Below are 18,573 nucleotides of genomic sequence, written 5' to 3' on the forward strand. Positions count from 1 at the left end.
TTCCATCATCATTCAGGCGTTCAAGTATACACCCTTTCAGTACAGTGATGTTGCCCTTTTTTCCACTCCTTTTTCCAGACGATTTTTGCGAAGGTTATGCAAGAGACTGAAGTGAATAGGTTAGTCCAGACGATTTATGTAGAGATTATGCAGAGGACTGAAGTGAAGGGGTTAATTCTCAGCCTTCATTAACCCTCCCATTGTCAAAGGCTTCTCTAAGTGTAATAAAATCCTGTGGAGGTAGCAAAAATGAAAAAAGAAAAAAAAAAAAATCTTTCGACGTCATCTGAAATTTGCCATCCCACCATATTGAAGGCTGAGCTGCAACAAGGGTTACACATTAAAATATGGTGTGCTAGTCACGAAAGAGTGTAATGAAAAGGATGTAGAGTCATTGTACGGCCTTATTCTGCCATTAAGCTATTGAGAATGACCTACAGAACGAAAAAAAATCTGCTACAAGTTAAGATGGAGGAACAATATTGTCTCATTCTGCCTTTATTCTGCTGGAAATTGGCTACAAAGTGACAAGAAAATCTGCGCCAAGTTAAGGTGAACGAACTATAGTCAGTCTGATGGTGTTTGCTTTCCTGTGCGCCTCTGTTCGTCCGTCTCTCCAACCTCCAAGCGATAAATGTGAGAGTGGTATTACTTAATTTCGCTCTTCTCTCGGTCAGGTTTCCCAGAAGAGGTAGCGGTGATGAGGGGAGAGTTATTGCCGTGTAATTCCCGACGTTGCTTTGCTTTTAGAGGGATTGCTGGGTGGATGAGCATATTGACTGACGGATGAATGGATGGATGTGTAAACTAGTGGATGGACGGATGGGTGAGTGGATGGAGTGATGGATGAATAGATAGATGAGTGGCTGAACGGATGAATGAGTAGCCTGACTGATGGATGCATGGGTGGACTGACAGATGGATGAGTAAACTGAATGATAGATATATGAATGGATATATTGGCGCGTGGATGGATGGATGGATAAGTAGATTATGAATAAATGGATGAATGCATAGCTGAGTTAACTGATTCGTGGAAGAAAGGATAGTTGTTTAGATGAATGACAAGACAAATGGATGAGCAGACTGACTGATGGATGGGTTGATTGGTGGTTAATTGGTTGGATGTATAGAAGAGCGGATAGAAAGGTGACTGACGTGCTCACTGTTGCCCTCTCCATCGGGTAGCCCTGGAAAACGGAAGAAAGCAATCCCAGTCACTCACACTGTCAATCAGCTGTCGAATGTAATGGTCTACAGAAAACAGTTTTAAGCGATTTACGAGCGGTTTACCCCAGTTGCTTCCCTTCTTGCCTGTTATAGATCACTGACCGCGAGTCTTTTCCCCACAAAGCATTTCATTCCATTTTACTGCACTTCATACATCCATCTCTTCCTCCTTGATGCTCAGACATATGTAATTAAAAAATCACTTTCAGACTATCCTTCCGTCTCCCTCCATGTTTCCTCCTTCCTCACACTTCCTCCACTTCCGATATGGACATTTTCTTTATCAGTCTCTCTTCTCCCATTCTCTCCATACGGCCATGACACTTTAACATATCTCCCCCTTTTCATTATTCTACGTCTTTTTCCACGCCTTTTTCTCACAGTGTCATTTCTCTCTTCATCAATCCATTTCACCCCACATAGAGATCTCAGTCACCTCACCTTCAGCACTTCCAACCATTTTCAGTTTCATGACCTGACGCCATATATCACTACTGAAATCACTGTTCCTTCGTATATACCCATCCTCGCTTACACAAACACTGACTTCATCCTGTACACTTCTCAACGTCCCTAGTATTTTTTGCTCTGCTCTCGTATCCTTTGACTTATTTCGCATTCTCGAGTTCCATCTGCTGTTATGTCCATCCCCAGGTATCAATACCATTTCTATATATCTATCTATCTATTGCCAGACACCTCAATCCCGTTTGGGGTGGCCACAAACAAATCGCCTCCAAGTCGCCCTGTCCCCCGCCATTTCACTCCCCTGCTCCCAACTCACACCCCCCTCTCTCATATACCTCTCCACCCCATCTCTCCATCTCATCCTCGGCCTCCCCCTCCCTCTTTCCCCCTCTACCTCACTCACATACACTCTCTTCGTCAGTCTTTCACCCTCCATCCTCTCCACATGGCCAAACCACCTCAGTGTGTTCCTCATAACGCTTCCTATCACATCCACATCAACACCACAACGCTCCTTTATATCCTCATTCGTCAGCCTGTCTCTCCATGTGACTCCACAGGCTCCTCTTAAATAACTCATTTCCACGGCTCTCACTCTTGACTTGTGTCCTTCCAACAACGTCCAAGCTTCACTTCCGTACGTTAGAGTTGGTATTACAATACTGTCATGTAGTAACTTTTTCACTTCCATGCTCACTTCCCTGTTTCTTATCACTGCTTTCAAAGAACCAGCAACCTTTCTTCCCTGCTGTACCCTTTCAAGCACTTCACCCTCCAAACCTCCATCCTTACTCATCACACTACCCAAGTACTTAAACGTACTCACATTTTCCAATTCCTCACCATCCAGCCTCGCTGTACATTCACTGACTTCACCTCTCTCAAAGACCATCACTTTACTCTTCCCTACATTCACCTTTAGATTCCGTTTCTTACACACTCTCTCAAACTCATCCACCAAGCCTTGCAGCTCCCCTTCGTCTTCACTCAACAACACAGTATCATCTGCAAACAACAGTACAGGGAGTTTCCAAACACTATCCTCAATCACCAGGGCCACTCCAACATCCACTACCCTACCTTGTACCTCTCTTATTACCCCATCCATGTACAGATTGAACAACCATGGAGACATTACACATCCCTATTTCAACCCAACTTTCAAAGAGAAAAATTCACTTAGTTCACCATCCACACGCACTGCAGCCTTCGCACCATCGTACATACTCTTCACAGCATTCAACAACTTCCCATCTACTCCATATATTCTTAACACTTTCCACAATCCTAGTCTATCCACCCTGTCATATGCTTTCTCCAAATCCATGAAAGCCGCATACAACTTCTTTCCCTTCTCTAGAAACTTTTCCACTAAAGATCTAAGAATGAATATCTGATCTACACAACCTCTTCCCTTCCTAAAGCCTCCCTGTTCTTCTCCAACTAATTTCTCTGTTCTTTCTCTAACTCTGTCAATAAGTATCCTACCATACACTTTTCCTATTATACTAAGAAGACAAATGCCCCTATGATTACCACACACTTCTTTTTCCCCTTTTCCTTTGTACAAGGGAATAATTATACCTGACTTCCAATCCTCCGTGACTCTACCTTCCTCCCAGGCCAATCTGCACATCTTCCACATCCATTCTACTACTATCTCTCCCCCATGCTTCAGCATTTCACCACACACTCCATCAATTCCTGGGGCTTTCCCTGATTTAACTTTCTTCATTGCTTCCACAACTTCTATCCTACTGATTTCTTCCTGTTTTCTCACCTCCCTCCTTCTCCCAGCCATTCCCCAGCCACTTATACTCGCATTACTTCCATCCTCCACGTTCAACAATTCCTTAAAGTGTTCTCTCCATCTGCTCACTTTTTCTCCCTTCTCCACTTCCTCCAAATACTCCTCCCTGAGATTAATTTTCATGTCGTTCTGCTCAGTCCATCTGTTATACGTCACCGCCTTGCTTTTTTTTTTCTTTTTAATTCGCTCCCAGTTTCTTCCTTTCACATACTCTTCCAGACTCAGACACAAATTGCTGAAGTGTACTCACTGAGTCTGCAATCAGTGCTAAATTGTATACAGACAACTAGTTCACCTTACAGTATCAACCCCTCACTCCCAACATCTATTAATGTAATTTCTGTATGTAATTATGTTACGTATCATACCCGGTTCTGTGTGTGAGTTAATAAGTCAAGAGGCAGGGTTAGGGCTAATTGTTAATCCCCAGGACACAACAAAGCTAGGTAGATAGGAATGTAGAGAGGTAGGTGAGTAGGCTTACAGGCTGGCAGGTAGCGAAGCAACAGTATTCTATTTTGTTGCGTAAGTGGGTGACGATGACAATGGCAGTGATGATGAATATGGTGACTATGATTAATATAATGACGGTAGATGATGATGATGATGATGAAAGCCGGAAGTGAGATGAAGGAACAGGGGTGGATGTATGTGCAGGAGGGTGGAATGAGATGGAAGGGAGTGTAACAATCTTAGAATCGATCATAGCAAGGTTGATGAGCCGGTTATAAACAGGAAAGTGAAGTGGGATGGCATGGAGGACTGCAGTTAGACCAGGATAAGGTTAGGGAGTGTAGTTATGTAGGAGATTGGAGTGGGAGTGAATGAAGATTACAACTGAACCGGGATAAGGTAAGGGTGTATAACTATGCAAAAAACTGAAGTGAAATGGAATGATGTAATGAAGTTTAGCTAGGATAAGATTTGGGAATATGTGTAAGAGGGTGTAAGTGGTTGGAATGAAGAATAATTGACGGGGTATGGTTGTGAAGCAGGTCTACTGTATATCTGAGAGTGCACCATCCCCTTCCCCCCCTCCCCCCACAAGGATCCATGTTATTTTCCTGCGGCATTTAGCATCCCAAATACTATAATGAGATAAAGTTTGCCGACACTTCCCATCCAGAATTGAGTCCTGCCTTCCATATACTGTACATCATTACCCCCGAACGTCAGAGAGTATCCTTCTTTCTCAAATGTTTTTTTCTTGTGTGTGTGTGCGTCATCAAGTTATCACATAAATTTTATATAACACTTTCCATCACCACAGCAGGCAGGGGATTGTCGGCGAACATTAGATCTTGATAATGCATCCCTCCGATTTCCACTAGATTATGGGTTTCTCCTCGTCCCCTAGTAGTTCCTCTCAGCCTCTCTTATTGCTTCCTGAGTCCTGCAGTTTTCATCCATCCTCTGCCTTTCCCTAACATTGAACAGTTTTTCTCCACACCTCCAGTTTCTCCTGCACCTCCAATGTTCCCTCCTAAACACTCCAGCTTCCCCCTGCACCCACTAGTTTTGCCCTGCACCCTCCAGTTATCCACTACACCCTCCAGTTATCCCCTACACCCTCCAGTTATCATCTACACCCTCCAGTTATCCCCTACACCCTCCATTTACCCCCACACCCTTTAGTTTCCCCCTACATTTTCCATTTATTCTCTGCATCCTTCATTTAACACCCACACTCTCCAATTTTCCTCAGAGTCCTAGAGCCCTCCAGCTTCCCTTAGTTTCCATTTAGGCCCCTATAATAATTCCCTAGTTTTGCCCCATCCTCAGCTGGTGACGCAGGTTGAAATGAGACTCGAATTTCTAACACAATTTTAGTAGTAATAACATACACACATCAACAATGATTAGAGAATACAACAAATAGATAACAAAATTAAAAGCTATATTAATGTACAACGTCAAGGATCTTTTATGTTCAGTGTTAATGATATCAAAGTTGTTTTTAATTATGGTTCATTTTTGCTGTTTTTGTCTAGTCTTCATCTCTTGCATTTCTTCCCGCAGTTCGTCTTTTGTTTGCCTTTGTACTTTGACGATGAGCAGGATGAGAGGAGAAGGAGAGAGGGGAGTAGGATGAGGTTAAGGATTTGGGGTCTCGTGAGAGGGATGAGGATGAGGAGTGGATGGAGGCAGAGGAAGAGGTAAGAAAGAGGTTTTGAAGTACCCTGCAGGACGTAGGAAAATGTTCAAGTGAGGAAGAGGAGAAGGAGGAGTACGAGGAATGAAGGAATGAGAAGAGGACGAGTTAGAAATCTAGAAGCTAGGGTTGATGGTAGGACTGAAGATGCCGGAAATGAAAGGAGGGATAAAAATAGGATAAAACTATGCAGCATGAAGGAGGGAAAAGGTGGGTTAGATAGGACCGAAGGAGACATCAAGGGCACAAATTGGGGTAAAACAAGGAACTGAGAATCAAGGAGGGATGTTCCTGGGTTGGGAAAGAGTGAAGAATATATCAGAAGAATGAGAAGGAGCAGAGGTTCAGGAGTGAGAATGAAATTAGCAGAGTCAGGAAGGACTCAAGGATGAATCAGAGGGAAAAGCAAGAGAAGGAATTGGGGATTTATGAAGGAATTACCTGAGTTTCGAAGGGTCAAGGAATACATTACAGGGATAAGTATAAGAAGGAGATGAGGATTCAGGAAGAGAACAGTGGAGCTGAGTAGGATTTGAGGATATACGAGGAGGACGAGGAATAGTATGAGGAGTGGAGTACGATAAAGTATAGTGGAGCTTGATAGAATCTGTAGATATACGAGGAGGATCAATACGAGGAGTAGTATGATGAGTGGAGGATGAGGGAGTAAGTATGAGGAGCGTCCACTGTAACTCGGGCAGTAGGGACACTGGTAAGAGCCACACACCTCGCAGATGTCCAGCACGGCGAGGGTGGAAGCGTTGATCACCACGGTTTGGAAGTGTTCTGTGGGGGTGGATGGAGGGAGTTAAAGTGGGCTGGGATGGCGTAGGGGGGTACACTGTTTGGAAGAGCTCTGTAGGGGTGCGTAGAACTGGTTAGGGTGGGAGGGGGTGTCGGAGGGGGGCAGCCTATATTGTTTGGAAGTGTTCCTAAGATTAATGGAATTTCGAGCCATCACGACTACGTACTGAAGTTGCGGTAGTGACCTAATTTCCGTCAAGTGAAAGCAAACGGTCTATTTTGGGTTTCATCATATTTAGAGTTCATGTGCAACAAGCATGATTATTTGCAGTTACTGTACACCGATACACAGTCTATATTAATGCTAAAAATCAATAATAAATAAATAAATACTATGCCACCTAAACAAGACCATACATTGCGAGGTAATGGCTGACCTGGGGCGAATAGTTCATATATGGTGGCCTCTCTGACAGCGGTGAGGTTGGCTGCGGGGTGCTGGCGTCGCATCTCGTAGTTGAAGCACCTCAACCTGTCGCTCGGCACCTGTGGTAGTCAGGTGACGTTATAGCCAAGGTCTAAGTTGTATTCTTTAGACCTTGGTTATAGCGGTAGGTATTTGATGAGTATTTTAGGTTAGGTTAGGTTGGGTTGGGATGGGTTGGGTTGGGTAGGGTTTAATAACATGGCCGGTTGAAGGGAAAAAAAGGCCGTTGAAGTAAAAAGATGACGTGCTGAAACAGCAAAAACACATGAACAACTTTAAAAGCCTACTGGAATCATAAAAGGCCCTACCGCCGTGGTAAGAAAGAAAACCTGGTGAATCGACAAAAAGGCAGACTAAAAAATAACAGAAATACCTGCCGGTACTGAAACAACAGAAGGACCTCCTGAAAAAAAAAAAAAAAAACTGTACAGGGACGTACATGCGTGAACTGCCAGTACATAGCGACGGGTGTGGCCTTGACGTCTATGAGCATTGGCAAGTCCTTCGCCTGGGCCTTCCTCACCACCCTGTTGGACTCGGGCTGCGACAGGAAGTACCCAGTCGCCACGTCCACCGTCAGGAAGGCCGCGTGGCTAGTAGGGGCAAAGTCAGTAGCGATCCATCTGTGAACGGGGAGAGGAAAGATCAACCACAGTCCATCTGTATATGGGGAGGGAAAAGGTTACAGAAGGTCCGTCTACGGTATATACAAAGAGAGAGAGAGAGAGAGAGAGAGAGAGAGAGAGAGAGAGAGAGAGAGAGAGAGAGAGAGAGAGAGAGAGTTTGCAGCGGTCCATCAGTGTAGGGGAGAGAAAAGGTCAGCGGAGGTCCATCTGAATATGGGGAGTAAAAAGCCAACAAAGGTCCATCTGTTTACTGGGAGAAAGGGGGTCACCAGTGGTCCATCAGTATACGGGGAGAGGGGGGAAGGTCAGTGGGGGTCCATCTGTGTGCGGAGGAAAAAAAGTTCAGCAACCGTCCATTTGATTGCAGGGAGAGGAAAAATCAAGAGTGGTCTATCTGTATAAGGCGAGAGAAAAGGTCAACAACAATTCAGTTGGATTCAAGGAGGGAAAAGGTCAATACCGATCCATCTATATATAGGGAGAGAAGAGGTCAACAGCAGTTCACCGGCATACAAGGAGAGAAAAATGGCTGTTGCATCATCGGTTCATCCGTACACGAACAGAGAAAAGTGGTTGCTGCATTTCCTAGAGGGTTTCTGGATTTAATTCAGTGTTATCCGAAAAGGACAGCCTCTTACAGGCTTTCAACCTGTATAAAACGACACACACATTAACCAGACCCCTCAACACACCCCTAACTATTAACCACACACAAGCATACACACTCTAACTGTTCACACAGTCTGCACCCCAGTTATATATTTCAGAACAGTGATATGGATTGCACAGAGCCTTCCTAGCACATTATTCTTAGCGATTTATATTACACATTACACCCTGATACTCTCTATTTATGTTATCTTTATCCTTCTAGTTCTTAAGTTGCTTCAGGAATGTACAAGACGGGAGAGAGAAATAAGTTTAAAGGAAGGGGCGCTGTGAAGCCTCCTTTGCCGTCTGTAGTTCGTCCATCTTTACTTGGCTAAGATTTTCATCCTTTTGTAACTTCTTTCCCGGAGCTCGGTAGCAGAAGATAATACAACGCTTCTGCATCCTTTCTGTAGCACTTCTGTGACTCATTATTTTTAAGGTTAATCTCTTGCTAAAACTCAGCATTCAGGATTGAGAAATGGCAATAATACTCGTAGGCCAAGGTAAAGTGAACAGAGTATAGAGAATGACCAAAACTACACCCCCACTCCTTCAACCACTCACCACTCACCGCACACACACCCTGGTAGCGATGATGGACTTGTTTCTGAGGGATGGGAACGTCTCTTTCACGGTGAGGTCAAAGTACTTCCTGGGCGGCTTCTCCAGGTACCGGTCCAGGTCCACCCCCCAGGTCATGTCCATCTGGGCAAGGGCCTGACCTGACCCCTTGGCCTTCAGGGACACGTGGCCCCAGGGTCGCGCTACCTGGGAGAGACGGTGGGAGAGGGGTTAGATATAGGAATTCTGACAGACATTTTTTTTTTTTTTTTGTAGGATTATTTCTGGGTCTGACTAGGGCATGACAGAGAGAGAGAGAGAGAGAGAGAGAGAGAGAGAGAGAGAGAGAGAGAGAGACTGACTGACTGACTGACTGACTGACCGTGAAGGAGTGTACTGTTGCGATGCTTCTGTTGGTGATGGCGATGGAGTGAACCACATCAGGTGTCGCCGAGGACTCCACCCTCACCTGCATGCGGGTCACGTCCTGCAGCCTGGCTCGGTAGCTGTACTCCGCCAGGGCACGCATCGCCAGCACTGTGTCCTGGGGGAAAGGCAGGGTTCAGGCAGGGACAGAGAGAGGCAGGAGGATGTAGGTACGGTGTTAGGCAGGATTAGAGGGAGACAACTGCATGTAGGCACGAGTTAGGATGGAAGAGATGGAGGCAGGAGCTTTAGGTGCGGTGTTAAGCAGGAAACAAGCGAGGCAGCTGTGTATGCTGAGGGAGAGACAGGGGTTAGGCAAGGAGAGAGGCAGGTATAGAGCGAGGCAGCTGTGTGTCTTGGGGGAGATGAAGGGGTTAAGCTAAGAAAGGAAGAGGCAGGGGGATGTAGCTATGGTGTTAGGCAGAGGGAGACAGATGTGTGTAAGCAAGGAGTGTGTAGGCAAAGGGAGAGAAGGGTGTGTGGAAGAGAGAGAGAGGCAGGGATGGTTAGCAGGGTGGGAAGCTGGAAGAAATGTGGAAAGCACGTAGAGATGTAAGGTATGAATATAAATGGAGTAGTTATGGAGGGGAGACAGGCAGTACGGTCAGGAAGGCGTGCAGGCTTGAAGGTAACTCAGGGGTTTAGGGATAGAGGAAAGGAAGACGAAGGAGGGATCAGGCAAGGCGAAAGAATGAAAGAATTTAGCTTAAAGAAAGAGGAAAGGAAAGTAAGGGTGGAGACAGAGAAGTTAAGATGGGATACAAAAAACAGGGGTGTATGGATGAATGGGAGGCAGACAGAGAGGACGGGGAGGGCAGGCACAGATATAAGAAGGGAAGGAAGGCAGGACAAGATACAGAAGGGCAGATTAAAGCTGGTCAAGGACAGGAGTGAACAGGACAGAACACGGAACTACAGCACCAGATTAAGACGATTAAGACCCAGCCATTCACAGAGCAATAAACTACGGTACACCACCAGAACAAAACTCTCTCACTCCGTCACTCATTCACACACTCACTCACTCACCCATTCATCCGCCCACCCACCCACTCACCTATTCACCGAAGTACCAATAAAACTAACCTATAGGACCAAACATCACTCACCTACGCACTCACAACAGTTCCAATAAACCACAGTACACCAGTAAAACAATATCGAATCACACACTCACCACAGTACCAACAAAGGCGAAATTCCAATTCCTGACGGAGTTGAGCCACTTCATGATCCTCTCCGCCCTATCCGCTAGTCCCTCCCGCAGCAGCACCGTCAGGAGGCCGTACACGCTGGACTCCACTGCGTACGAGTCCCACGCCTGGTCCTTCTTGATTGAGATAAAGTTGCGCTGGTTGTCTTGGCTCATGCGGACGTTGCTGTGTATGGGCTCCCTCGACCAGTGGAGCTTGCCGTCTGTGGGGTAGGGGACGGGGTTAGATGGACAGGGAGACAGGGTAGGTTTGGATAATGGGGTAGGGTAGGGTACAAAGGAGTACAAAGGAGTACAAAGGAAAACAAACAGTAACATAACATTTGGGCCTTTCGAGGCTGTTTGTTACCGAGTAGACTATGACTACGAGATCTAACTCTACATGCTGAAGGATAAGGACGATAAAGCAAAAAGGCTCCCCCCACCTCCAAACCCTCCAGTTGAAACTGGTAAGAAAAAGTGAGATAAACCACCATGCAGCATGGAAAAACTGAGATGGAAATTTCATAGGAAAGACTGAAAAGGAAGAAGTTACATTCTATGATACATTATCTATAAGCTACCAGTATGAATAACCTTGAAGAGAAAATAGTAAAGTAAAATGAATAATCGAATAAATAAATAATGCATAACAGCATGTATGGGTACGTTGTGTTAACGGGGTGTGTGCGGACACAGCGTGGAAATTGCACAGTGCACAGTGTGGATGTTCAGGGTAGGATAAAATCTGGGTAAGGAGATAAGGTTGAGTACACTGATTACATAAGGCAGAGTAGGGAGATGTACTACGATAGGACAGGGCTTGGAGATGAGGTAGGGAAGGGCAGGGTAGCGAGATGCGGTAGAGCTGAATACGAAAGGGAGATACGGTTAGATAAGAATGATTATGTAAGGAAGGGTGCGGAGGCGGGATTAAGTAATAATGATATGTAGAGTAGGGTAGGGGGACCAGGTAGGGTGGGATGTTTACGTAAGGTAGATTATGGTTGGGAGGAAGGGGAGGGTAAGGTACATTCATTACGTAAGTTAGAGAAGGTTGGATAGGCTCGGAGATCAGTGAAATTTGCTGAACTGTGGGGAAGAGGAGAAATTTAGGTAGGTTGGGAAGAGTAATGCAGGGTAGTGGACTGGATGAGAGTGTTTCGCAGGGATGAACAGGTTGATTAGGTAGGGTCGAGTTTTCAGACGGCAGTGGATTTTGCCATCTGTAGAGCGGGTAGGGTAGGATAGGATGAATTAATTAAGTGGGGTATGGTAGTTTAGGACATGGGAGGGCCGGGTAAGTACAGTAAATTGGACAGAGGAAGACAGGGCAAGGGTGAGCAAGGCAGGGTAGAGCAGGGCAAGATAGTTACGCAGGGTTTTGATGTCAGGGGTAAAATTGGATTTGGGTTCCCTGTGCCATTTATGGTTTCCAGGATCGTTCTTATTACTTCTGTCTTGAGAGGCTTCGTAGCGAGAAGTCGATGGAAAAAGGATGGGCGTATGTGCTGGATGAAACATATTGACGAAAGTAACAAAAACTTCATAATCAAGCGTTAGTCTGAATCTCTCTCTCTCTCTTACACACACACACACACACACACACACACACACCTGGAGTCGCTATTGCCATCTGCACCAACTTGTGGAAGGCAGCATCTTTCTCTGGGCTGTCAACCAGTGTGAGGGCGTAGGTGGTGATGGCAACCTCGTAGGGATCCCACAGCTGCTCCAGTAGTCGTTCCAGTAGCCTGATGGGGAGGACGAAATGCTTAAGGTAAATAAATAGTAACGAGTGATGTGTAGGAGCGTTGGTGGGGAAAGGGAACAGTAGTTATCGGAGTAAATGAGCGTGGTGTGTGTGTGTGTGTGTGTGTGTGTGTGTGTGTGTGTGTGTGTGTGTGTGTGTGTGTGTGAGAGAGAGAGAGAGAGAGAGAGAGAGAGAGAGAGAGAGAGAGAGAATGGAATTTTGAAAAAAAAAAAAAAAAAGTTCTTGAGTGGGTTGCAATCAAAGTATAATAGTTCGTCTAAGTAAATAATGCTCTTGGAAATGAGAACCCGTATGGAAAAGTTTCAGGGTCTTCGGTAATGACCTGCCTCGCGGTAGTGTGTGTGTGTGTGTGTGTGTGTGTGTGTGTGTGTGTGTGTGTCGATTTCAAAGAAGAGAATAATAAAAACAGACACTGAGGAGTTTTAAGATTATGGCACTGCGGAGTTCTAAGATTTCTTCTGGTCTCTGATTAAATAAACACAAAAAACTTGGTAGGGTTGGAATGGATAGAGTTGGCAACAAAATGTGTCGGCGTTCCAAGAAGCATTAACAGGGAAACTTGGGAAGAGGAAACAATAACAGCTGTTGGAATAAATGGCAAGGTTTGTTTGATATCGGTTCTTTGACTCCTTTGATCAGTGACGTATTTTCTGTTGTACGTCTTTTGCTGCGTTCTGTGACTTGTATATCAGATTTTTCAAACTGCAGGGGCCACGTGATATAGCCTTTATGAACCCCTTCAGTTCGAGCGTCCCTACCTAAATTTGAGTAAAATTGTCGAATACCAGCAAGAAATAATACAATACCAGAGTGGGAACATAGATATGCGAACAAATGCATAACATTTACCTAAGTTTAATCTGGGTACAGTACTCCCTTGTACGTTGAACACAAGATCTATTTTTTCGCTTTCTTATATAACAGCCTAGAGGGCACATTTGAATCGAGCTCACCCTTCGCCTTAACAGCTTGTGAAACTGAGCAGAGCGCGTGCCTAAACTGCAATGGTTGATTTGGCATCTGGTGATTCCGCGCCCGTCTTTTAAAATTTTCTTAGCTATAGAATTTTAATGGCTGAAATCTGAACTCTGATAAAGGTGTCTCAAGGTACCAGGTCCAGGCAATATACGTGCATAGTAAGTTTCAGGCCCAGAAACAAAGTCGTGAGGGCTTGGCAACGATTGCTTATACCACCAACACCAGCACCAAGAAGAAAAAGGAAAGAAAAAAATTTTCCCTTTGAGAAATGTAAAGACGTCCTAAATCTGTAAGGGTTAAAGTATAGATCTGAAGGACCTGAGGAAGAATTGAAAGAACTGAGGAAGAGGTGAAGGCATTGAACAGTTAAACGAACTGAGGAAAATGTGGAGAAACTGACGAGGAATTGACGGTACTGAGAAAAATTAAAGGATTGGGGAAGTGCTGGTTGAATTAAAGAGTTAAAGGAAGTGAGGAAAATGTGAAGGAAATGAGGAACGGTTGGTGGAATCAAGGAAGAATTGAAGGAAGCCATATTTACTCACGCGATAGCTTTAAACTTTGCGTTGATGGCGTCTGCGTGGACTTTGCCCGTCAGCGTTGGCAGGGCCTCGTGCAGGACGGTCACTATTAGCGCTGTCAGGGCAACCAGTGGCTGTCCATCATCCCCGCCATTGCCAGGACTGTCTGCAGACCAACCCTACAGGCGGTGGACAAGAGACTGAGTAATTAGGTAAGAGTCTGTGAGCAAGAGGTGGAGTAACTAGGTAAGAGTTTGTGGGCAAGAGGTGGAGAAATAGCTAAGAGTCTGTGAACACGAAGTGGAAAAATAGATAAGAGTTCTTGAGTAAAAGTTGGAGAAATAGGTAAGAATCTGTGAGCAAGAAGTGCAGGACTTATGTAAAAGTTAGTTTATATTCTGCCCTTAAGGTACTGTACAAGGGTGAAGGAATTGAGGAAGAGTTAGAGAAGCGCTGAGGAATAGTTAGAGGAGCTGAGGAACAGACGACGGAACTGAAAAGATGATACAAAGACTAAGCAAGTGAGGTAGTGTTGAAGGAATGGAGGAAGAGCTGAAGGAATCGAGAGACCTGAAGGAACTTTAAAAAGATGAGGAAGAATTGAGGAAATGAGGAATCTTAGAAGGAACTGAGGAAGAAATAGTGGAACTGAGGATTGAAAGAATTGTGGATGGGTTGAAGGTGAACTGAGGAGCTGAATAAAAAATAGCGTTAATCAGATAGAAGCCAGGAGATGAGAGAAATATAAGAACAGCCGGAGGAAATGGGGAAGACACGCAGGAAATGAGATATTGAATCGCACGAGGAAAAAATCCATATTGTTTCCCGGTTTTTAATGACGCAGCAAACAGAACAGGAAATTGGAGTTGTCATGACCTACCTTGCTCTGTCCTGCTTTGCCTTTCCCTCCTGCTCTAACCCACTCTATTTTACCTTGCCCTACCCTAACTCACTCTACCTTGCCTTACCCTGCCTTACCCACTTTACCTTGCCTTACCTTTAGCTAATCACTCTACCTTGCCGTACCCCACCCCAAATCACTTTACCTTGCTCTACCCTACCCCAAATCACTTTACTTTGCCCTTCACCGACTTGCTATGTAATTATCATGGCCTGCCCTTCCCTGTCCCGCAAGGGTAGCGGGAGACGGTGCGGTGAATACCATGATACTCTTTCCTATCTTCCCTTTCCTTCACAATCCCTTCCTTCCCTTCCTTGCTCTGCCCTGCTCTGCCTTGCCCTGCCCTACCCTACCCTTCCACACTACATTTTATCATGACACTAATTTTTTCCTTACTTCCTTCTGCTGTACTGCACTCTACTACTGTGCTCTTCTCCCCTTCTCTTCAGTAAGGTATCATTACATCCTCTACTCATACCTCCTCACCAATGCATGTTGTCCTGCCTACGTCATGATGTATGTGTGTTTCGTTGTGGGAGTGTACGATCTACCATACCCTTCCTTCCTTTCCCTCTCCCTTCCTTTCCCTTTCCTTTCTTTCCTTTCCCTTCCCTTGCCTTCCATACCCACAATGAACGCCATCGCTTTCTTATCATTTCCTTTCCTTACCCTACCTTTCCCTGTCCTGCCCAGTCCACCTTGAACGCCATGGTGATGTACGGCCTACCCTCCTATCCTGCCCTTCCTTTCCCATCCCTTCCCTGTCCTGACGTACTTTTCTTTTCGCATCCCTTCCATATCCTGGCCTGGCCTTCCCTTCCCATCTGATTCCTTCCCTTCCCTTCCCTATCCTTCCCTTCCTTTCCCTTCCATACCCTTCCCTTTCCTATCCTGCACTACTCTTCCCATCCCCACTATTCCTTTCCCTACTCACCTTGAACGACATAGTGTAGGTGAGTGTTTCGTTGAGGTGGTGTACTGTCTCGTGGAAGCTGCCGTGCTCGTCCTGGTGTCGCAGTAGGAAGGCTACGCACGAGCTCACCATGCGGGGCTCTATGTACACCAGGTTCTCCCAGTCTTCCAGTTGAGCGCCCAGCAGCACGTTGAGCACCCAGGTTGTTACCCTGCGCGTTGAAGCAGAGGTGAGGGGGTCAGAGGGAGGGGGTCAGAGGGAAGGGTAAGAGAGGGAGTGAGAAAGACGTGGCAATGTGCACCATTCAGCTAAACTCTCGCTATTTACTTTTTCACCTATCGTATCTTTTTTTGACCAAGACCAATAAGACTACCAGGTCATGTCATACAAGGCCAAATTTGTGTCCAGCTCGCGCACACCGTCACGGTGTGGACACACCTTAGAAGAGGTTGCCAGACAGTGATAAACAGTGATAAATTGTTTCATCTTCTGTTCTGTGATTGCATTATTATGCATTGCTGTGCATGTATATCTTTGTGGAGTATAACATTTACATATAATGAATAATCACTCAATCATGCATTCATTTAGCAAAATTTGACAAAGAAAGAGTAACTGGTCAAGTGAGTTTTAATGTTCGTATTTTTCCACAAAAATAATTGTTTCATTTCCCTCCCATGTCAAGGCAGTTTTAAATGATAAGCTTAGCAATCATCTTTACTGTTCGACCTGACGTGCATTTCAATAGGTATTTGCATACAGTAGGATTAAATTGATTTGGGGTGTTCAGTATTCTGGAAATGTTTGGCAACTATCCCCCCACTTTTCCTTCCTCTACACCCTTTCTCTCCCGTCTCTCCCCCATTCTCTCAGGTCTCTGTTTAATGAGGCAAATTATATACCCTAACTTCAGCTTCCATGCTCCAGTTAATTATAGTAAAACATGGAATACATGACTGTTCAAGGAACTGAAGGGAGATGAAAGTATGATGAGAGCATTATAAAGAGTTACATTAACTCATCACCATTACATCATTCTCATACTTTAGCGAACTCCGCTACCTCTTTCACTCCACAGTCTCTTTCTAATCTGGGTAAATTCACATGATGATAACTACAACAAAATAATAAGAGCCGGCACAATACTGAACAGATAAAAAAAAAAAAAATACTTGGAGTCACGGTATGTCTACCTCTACCTCTCTCCCATAGCTGTCACAAGAGCAGCCCCCCCCACCCCCCAGCAGAGGCTGGGAGGAGACAGTCCTCCACACCGTGACGTCACCACATCTGCGTAGTACCACTGGGTGAAGAGACCTGGATTTTCCCACTAACAACCCTATTAAAAATTATTAGAAGTGGCGAAGAGCGAGACGGTAGGGTGAGAGGTGATTAGAGAGTGAGGGAGCGGGGAGAGAGAATGAAAGAAGTGGGACATCGATCATCCATCCTAGGGGGCAGGGAATGTTAAACCCTAGGATTTTGACGATAATTTCTGAAGAACATGAAAAAGATAGAACGTGCTAATGCGATATATTTTTTTTCGATAATTTCTGGAAAACGTAACAGAGATAGAACGTGTCTTGCCTGTTTGTATCATCTTTTGGTTTCACTCTATAAGGTGGGATGTAGGATGATCAAATGAACTTGCCATAGGCGTTTCAAACGTGTCCGTCAAAGATCAGGGACTTGCCTATCTCTTCGTCATTTACAGTATATTACAAGCATAAGGCCATGAAAGTAAAAGGTCACAGACTTGTCAAGAATACAGTAAAAAAAAAAAAAAAAAAATCAAGACATATATGCCAGACAAGAGGCTTAGAGGAATACCTGCATTTAGACTAATTTACTATAGATGTAACTGGACTAACTAAATCTCTTCAGCCCAGGGGTCTTTATTTTTATTTCAATTAGGCCACTAAATGACGATTTTATCAAGCTTAAGGGAAACATTTTGTAGGTAAGGGGTTGATGAAGGTTGTACTGAACCACGTTACAGTAGTTCGGAAACTCTCTCCTAGCCTGAATAAAATCGCCTGACGGTAGCAAGAAGATACAGAAAAGTACGTCATCGGAGTGAAGGGGTTAATGATGCAGCAGCAAGTAAATTTAAACAGCCATAATGGTCGAAAGTGTACGGTTTCGGCCATTGACACTGATCAGCTCCAGACTGATAAAAGGCGAGACAGTAAGAAATGACTTTCGAAAAACACAGAGCCGATCTTCGAAAGCCAACAAACTTTCCAGCGTAATACGTAAAAGTTTCATAATTAAGCGGCTAACAAGTGGCACGTCATTATTTTCTGCGATCGTATGGTTGCGGTCAGAATTTCTTATACACATCTGAGGTTCCAGTCTCATGAAGCGAGGTCTTTGTAGACACTGACAGTTTTGTGAGAGTGTAAAGGTAATATTGTTGGGATTGTATCTCACAGCAGTAGCACATCCCCTAACAGACGGTAGGCCTATAAAAATACTTCTTATTATGAACAAAATAGATGTAATTGGACAAGCGTATCGAAGCAACACGAGCTGTATAAGTTATAAAAATTAAATATAACAATTTAGCCAACACACACACACACACACACACACACACACACACACACAACCACAGCAACAGCAGAATCTGGCTGTGTACGTCGAAACAAAAACAGAATATTCATCAGGAACTGCAAAGAAACATCTATTCACTTCCTTACCACACAGAAGGCTTGGAGAAATGCCACATCTTGAATCCACCCGCCTTGAACCTCGTCAGTAAACCCGCCAGCTGCACATTGAGGAACTTGAAGGCCTGTTTGGTGGTGCGTGTGGTGAGCTGGCGGGTGAGGCGGAGGTAGTGCAGGGTCCACAGGGTCGTGCCAAAGTTGAAGGCCAGACCGTCGCTGCTCTTCAGGATGCGGCCACGGAACGCTTTGCCGAAACTGACGATGCCGCCCTTCTGCACCGGCCCGAACACGTCACCTGGCGGGGAAAGTTCATATCAATTTCTGTCCGGCGAACTTACGACGTGAACTTTCAATGACTCCTTATCTATTCATTTTTTTAAATTCTCTGTCTGTCTGTCTCTCTATTATATCTTTAAAGGAGAGAAGACGTAGCCGGGTGGAGAGAGATGACATGAATAGAGATGGTT

At 45.0% G+C, this 18,573-nt stretch overlaps 1 protein-coding gene across 1 annotated transcript in view; it reads right to left on the reverse strand.

Annotated features, from left to right (window-relative positions):
- Positions 1 to 282: 282 nt before the first annotated feature.
- LOC145391360 (CD109 antigen-like) overlaps positions 283 to 18,573 on the reverse strand; it is a 98,849-nt gene continuing 80,558 nt past the window's right edge. Inside the window, exons 26-36 of the mRNA XM_080265958.1 lie at positions 18,137 to 18,401; positions 15,456 to 15,645; positions 13,645 to 13,799; positions 11,965 to 12,101; positions 10,333 to 10,571; positions 9,112 to 9,273; positions 8,740 to 8,936; positions 7,331 to 7,514; positions 6,842 to 6,950; positions 6,295 to 6,446; positions 283 to 321 (exon numbers count right to left, since the gene is read on the reverse strand). Coding sequence (XP_080122084.1) covers positions 283 to 321; positions 6,295 to 6,446; positions 6,842 to 6,950; positions 7,331 to 7,514; positions 8,740 to 8,936; positions 9,112 to 9,273; positions 10,333 to 10,571; positions 11,965 to 12,101; positions 13,645 to 13,799; positions 15,456 to 15,645; positions 18,137 to 18,401 — 1,829 coding nt within the window. The remainder of the gene's footprint in view (positions 322 to 6,294; positions 6,447 to 6,841; positions 6,951 to 7,330; positions 7,515 to 8,739; positions 8,937 to 9,111; positions 9,274 to 10,332; positions 10,572 to 11,964; positions 12,102 to 13,644; positions 13,800 to 15,455; positions 15,646 to 18,136; positions 18,402 to 18,573) is intronic.

This window comes from Coenobita brevimanus, chromosome 18 (genome assembly GCF_032717465.1).
Source record: "Coenobita brevimanus isolate Jiangsu-jjx chromosome 18, ASM3271746v2, whole genome shotgun sequence".
Classification (NCBI taxonomy): Eukaryota; Metazoa; Arthropoda; class Malacostraca; order Decapoda; family Coenobitidae; genus Coenobita; species Coenobita brevimanus.